The 6,000-nt window shown below is 45.7% G+C and overlaps 1 protein-coding gene across 2 annotated transcripts in view; it reads right to left on the bottom strand.

The window, feature by feature from the left end:
• Nucleotides 1-1,398: 1,398 nt before the first annotated feature.
• Nucleotides 1,399-6,000, bottom strand: part of CTDSP2 (CTD small phosphatase 2) — a 51,339-nt gene continuing 46,737 nt past the window's right edge. For both annotated transcript variants that reach the window (XM_063293785.1, XM_063293787.1), the window contains one exon: nucleotides 1,399-4,863. In XM_063293785.1, coding sequence (XP_063149855.1) covers nucleotides 4,738-4,863 — 126 coding nt within the window. In that variant the 3' untranslated portion in view covers nucleotides 1,399-4,737. The remainder of the gene's footprint in view (nucleotides 4,864-6,000) is intronic.

Here is a 6,000-nt window from a genome sequence, read left to right as displayed (position 1 = left end):
CCTTTGTAATGTTTTATATTTGCTTTATTTGGACTGCCATCTTACCATTATTTTGCAGTTACAGTATTTGTGTACATGTTTGGGTGATTTTTTTTATATTTTGTTTTTATATTCCTCTTCCGGTGTGAGCCACCCAGTCAGGCAGCATCCAGACTGAACGAACAAACAAACAAACTGCAGGTGTTTTCCTCACTCAATGCATCTAGCTTTGAGGTATCAAGAGGAGCTAGGAACTCTTCGCCTGTGAGCCAAATGCAGATCTCCAGGCCTCTCGGTTCTCTCACAAGCTGTGCTCTTTCCTCAGCAATTCAAACTAGTTAAAGTATTATTTACCCCATCCAGTTCTGCCCCCCCAGGCTGAAAATCTGAGGGAACTTTGTTCAGCGTGTACAAGAAAAATACCTTGATGCATATTAACTTTCTTCCCTATTGCACTAGAGGGTTTTCCTCTTGAGGGAACAATCACCTCAGTTTGTCCTACCACTCTGTGGTCTGGTCCCACTCAGCTCTGCAATGCAGGCCCCAAGAAAGTTCATCTGAGCAATTTGGATTACAAGAGGGAAAACGCTCCTTTTGAACCTGGCACTTCTGAAACCAGTGATGCAAAACAGCCCATCCCCAATGTTCTCAGAATCTCTTTTGACGGAAGAAAGAATATAAAGCACAGAAGAGAACAAATTTTCAATTTGCGTTTTCTGTTTTTTAACAGGCTGATGCTTATTTGTTTGGCCTAAGTTCACGCCACATATCGTCTGTCGGTGCTGAAGTTGTTCACAGAGCTTTTCTGAATGTGCAAACTCAGTGTCTGTGGCTGCAATTTCAAAGGATGAGCAGTTGTGTGAGCAAGTCTTCCCAACTCAAAAACACCACTGATAAACCTGGTGGCCTATCCTATCCCAAATATTCCTGCTCTCCCTCCCCAGTCCAGATGCTGGCCTATTGGTTGGACAAACGGGGACTGTAAGATGCGTCTGGAGGATGCTAGGTTGGGGAATGGAAAGCAGACCTATATCCAGTATCATCTGGTTGCAATCCAGAAGTACACCTATGTTTTATTTATAACAACAATTATTATTAGATGACTTTGAAACTGAGTTTAACGTAATTATACTTGGCTTTCAGTTACGACTGGCAGCTGAATTATGCAAATTGATTCTTTGGAGAAAAAAAATCAAAAGCAATTTTTGCATCAGGTTCTTTACACACACATACATACATACATACATTGCCTAGTACTGCAGGCACTCTGGGTGAACCAGCCCTTTTATGCAGGCTTTGTGCATTTCTCCATTGAATAAAGGACCTTTAGTATTATAGACTTACCTGCCCAGCTACGAAATCTTATTCTGTTTTTCCCTCAGAGAGTCACCCACTCCAAGACTTAATAAAAAGACACAGTTTGCTCTCTTTTTATTTCTTTAATAGCAGTTAATACAAAGATTCCAAAAATAGAAAGAGTTCATAATGGCAACAAGTGCCAGCTTCAAGTTTTGGGATTTTTTTTTCAATTAAAACATTTAAAACAAAACAAAACAAAACAAAAAAACCCCCCAGCAAGTGAGGATGTGTGATAAATTTGTACAGTTTAATGAGGAGAAGGGAGAGAAGGGAAGGCTGGGGGCTCTTGTTCTTCAAAAGCCAACAGCTTCCACTTCTTGAATGAAATGGGAGCACCAAACATGACTGGATGTAAAAGGTACCATGACAAGTATGTATAGATTTTGTGTGTGTATGTGTCTTTAGTGAAGTCAGTACATGAGGCAGCCATTAAGGGCACGGCCTCGGTAAAGTGCTGGGGCTACCTCTTGACTGGAGTTCTACCCTCATTAAGCATTGGGTTCAATCAAGGCACGATCCCAACATGGTAGTTTGGACCCAGGAATCCTTATGGCTCTAAAACATGATTTACAATCTTGACTCAGTCAGAATAAGCATTTATGGGCAATGTGGCAGGTGCGGCTACAGACCGAAGTCCTACGGTTTCCCTCTCCACACAGGATTGTCCAAAAGGATTCATCACCACGTCCACATGACTCTCAGCAACCCATTTCTTTCCCCACCTTGGAAAAACCAAATATGCAAGTCTGCCTCATTCAGATCCAACTCATTTCATACAGATTCCTTCACACAAGGACAGCGATGTTGCCCACTGCAATTTAGGGAGGAGAATAAATGGGTTACCTTCCTCTCCTCTTAATCCCACCCTCTTTAAGGCTAATAAAAAGTGATTCTGCAGCAGATGTAGAGCATGTTTTGCTGGCTTAGGGGGAGGGAAGAAATTAGGTATAGCTGCTTACAGCACAGGTGGGAAACCTGCAGCACTCCAGGTGCTACTTGACTACAATCCCCAGCATCCTTTGCCACTGACCATACTGGCTGAGGCTGCTGGGAAATTGGTTTTCTTTTTTTCCCTTCAGGTGGCAGCGTCTGAATCTCACTCCAACAAAAGGCTAGAAACCAGTTTCATCTTGAAGAATGGGCTGGGACAGCTGCTGGCATGAGGAGGAAGGAAGGAAGGAAGGAAAAGAGAGGCAATTGGTCTTCTGCTGACACAGAGCAAAGACAGAGCTGTGAGAATAGTCCCAACAAGGAAAGGAAAACAAAAAAGGTTTGTTCTTTCCAACATTCATTAACTTTGCAAAGCTTAACAGCTCCTCCCAGCTTGTGTGCAGAGAGAAGCAGCAGCTGACCAAACTGCGAGGGAGGGAAAGAACTTCCTCCTTGGTGCCCGAAGTTGGAAACCCATCCCCCTCCTGCCCTCCCCCAAACACAGGGATCCGAACCCTCAGCAGGGGACACCAGCAAGGGCCAGGATAATGAGGCCAGGGAAATCCTGGGGGTGTGGGGGAGAACACACTCCCCTCAAGCATTGACTGAAGTTTGGCTAATGCACACACAGTCTCACGACTCCACTGAAAACCAATCAGCACACTGAAAACAAGGATGAAAATATCAAGTAGCATGTTGGTCAGGCGAACAGCTGGCTGGTCAACCAACAGCAGAGCTTGAAGCTTTGGTCCTGAGGTGATGAGATGACCTGCAACTTGTGCCACCCCTTAACCAATAAGGCAGCACCAATTTTTTTTTTTAAAAAGAGCCTCTTGGACTCCATCCCCTTTCCTACCAGCCCTACAATGGCTAAACACAAACACAGAGTCCCTTGCAATATTGCTGATGGTGGGGAAAAGGAGAAAAGCAAGCTGGCATTGTTTATCCATTTGGCCACCCCTGCTCCCAGTGGCACTTGAAAAACACATGTTCACAGTATGTCAGGCACAGTGAGAAAGGACAAAGGACCTTAACACCAGGAAGTATAAAGCGAAAAACAATGTCCATGGACAGCTCCCTGCAATATAAATATTAACAAAGCTCCAGCTACTTTTGGTTGCTTGGAGCTGAAACCAGCTGAAAATGCATTTGGGGAGGGCAGGAATAGGAGAGGCCACACAAAAGAGGCACAGTTGCTTGCTGTCAAGCAGCTGCAGTACAGAGAGAAGAAGGCAGTTGTTAAGGCAAATGACATGAAGCAGGCTTGTGCATACATGGAAGATCTCCCAGCTTCTAATAGACTCATCCAAAACTCACTGTTACCATCCAAGGGGCTAAGGACTGTCAAGTTATAATGATGGAACCTAGAGCAAATCCTGAGTGGGAAGTCAAGTTATGCCTTCAGCATCATCAAGTGAGGTAAAACCACCAGGGGACAAATGTCAAAATCCTTCCATCTTTCAGGCAAGTATTCACACTGATAGATGGTGGAAGAACTGGGTTGAGGCTAGGCACCCTGTTGATATGGCAGCCTCCTAACTGGGTGCAGTTTAAGGCAATGAAGTCACCTGGCACCCACAAAAGCAAATCAAGGCTGGAGTGCAGGGACACTCTATCTCTGAGCAAATAAGGAGTGTGGCATCGGTGGGGCTGGCTTGCTTTGTCCTCACTAATGCTATGTGCTGCTAGTGTTAGAGGGTTGCTGCAAAGGATTTTCTATGTCTGTGGGTCTTGCCTTTCATCGGAGGCAAAACACAACTGCAAGACAGGATGTTAAAACAAAGAAACACATATATGGTAACGGGTTTCCCAAAGGCAGCAGGCCAGTTAGGCCAAGGCCTGGAGCCATAGACATGAGGCAAAGAAAGCTTCACTAAACCACTTGAAGGCAAAGAAAGCAACTCCTTCAAAAAAAATCTAGGAAATCCAGAGGATCCTACATCAGATCAGACCAGAACAACGATATCTGAGACTGTAGAGGTGGCCATCCTGACTTCCTGCCAAGAGACGAGAAATCTCCAAATATTTTAGCCTGGGGGCTGTGTCCTGGATAAGGAACACTGCCAAGAATATGTAAAAGCAAGTGAGGAGGATGTACTTTTAATGAATCCATCCACATCATTTGGCATTGCCTTGGGGAGGGAGGGAGGGAGGGAGGATCCCCTAAAGGTTGGGGTGCCCTTGCAGTGCATAGATACTAGCACTATTGGGAACGGGGTGGGGTTATTTTGGATGTCCCTGCTCTTGGTGGAAGGCTAGAAGCTCTAGCATCCAGCCATACCCTGGTTGGAAACTGCTCTGGCATGGCACAGAAGGCGGCCAGGCAGGTTATTGCCTCCAAAGTGCTTGTATCTGCCTCATGGCAGGGTGATGGGGAGCAATTGCACTGTTCCCTTTCCCTCCTGGCCAATACTGAAGGCACAGAGTGAAAAAAAGAAGTTCCCCAGTGGCCACAGCACTAGGAAGACATTAGGGTGCCCTTAGCTGGCCGAGGCTGGCGTAGACATCCTCTGCTTCACTCAACTCCTCAAACACAGGAATCAGGTTCAGCAGTTCAGTGTCCGTCATATCATCAAACCAAGACTGGACCGGCACCTACAGGGCAGTCAGGAAGACAAAGAGGAGTCAGTCAAAAGCAGGCAGGCAGGCAACAGGACATCACATTTTGGAAACACAGAACAACCCACACAAAACTAGGATCTGCGGAGTGGCATTAAAACGTAAGAGCAATTACTTAACTCTTGGCTACACTCCCTTGGCCTTATTAACTTCTCACTGTGGTCAGCAGATGCTTTGGGGGTCCTTGCGAGCTGGAGATGGAGATACAAGCCTCCCTGCTCTTATTCCCCTGCAATGGGTATTTGGGGGCGTACTGCTCCCAGGTTGGGAGGCAACATTGAGATTTGTAAGACCAACAGCCCTTAACAGACCTGTCTTTCATGAATTTATTCAAGCCTTTTAAAAGTTGTTCAAGCTAGTGGCTATTATTATATATTGTGGTAATGAATTTCACAGCTTCATTATGCATTGCGTGAATAAGTAGTCTTTTTTTCTGTTCTAAATCTCCTTCCAGTCCAGCTCCACTGGGTGGCTCTTAGTCCTAATGTTTTGAGTAAAGGTAAAGGTAAAGGTTTCCCTTGACGTAAAGTCCAGTCGAATCCGACTCTAGGGGGCGGTGCTCATCTCCGTTTCTAAGCCTTGGAGCCGGCGTTGTCATAGACACTTCCGGGTCATGTGGCCAGCATGACTACACGGAACGCCGTTACCTTCCCGCAGAAGCGGTACCAATTAATCTACTCACACTTGCATGTTTTCGAACTGCTAGGTGAGCAGGAGCTGGGACGAGCAACGGGAGCTCACCCCGCCACGCGGTTTCGAACCGCCGACCTTCTGATCGGCAGCTCAGCGGTTTAACCCGCAGTGCCACCGTGTCCCTTGAGTGTTTTGAGAGGGGAAGAAAAAAAAAATCCCTATCCACTTTCTCCATTTCATACATGATTTCATACATTTCGATCATGATCCAAACGGAAGAGGCCCAACCTTTCTAACGTTTTTGGGGTGGGGGGGCAGGGAAGGGGTTTGAACGTTCTGATCAGTTTGTTTACATTATTCTGTTCTTTTTCAAACTTTATTAGATGCTTTTCCAAATGTGGCAACCAGAATTGTACTCAGTATTCCAAAAGTATATGTGAAGTGGGGGGGGGGGTACCCCAACGTGTATCACTTAACAGG

This window comes from Candoia aspera, chromosome 2 (genome assembly GCF_035149785.1).
Source record: "Candoia aspera isolate rCanAsp1 chromosome 2, rCanAsp1.hap2, whole genome shotgun sequence".
Lineage (NCBI taxonomy): Eukaryota > Metazoa > Chordata > Lepidosauria > Squamata > Boidae > Candoia > Candoia aspera.
The sequence above is the reverse complement of the archived record's forward strand: the minus strand, read 5'-3'. Positions and strand labels throughout refer to the sequence as shown.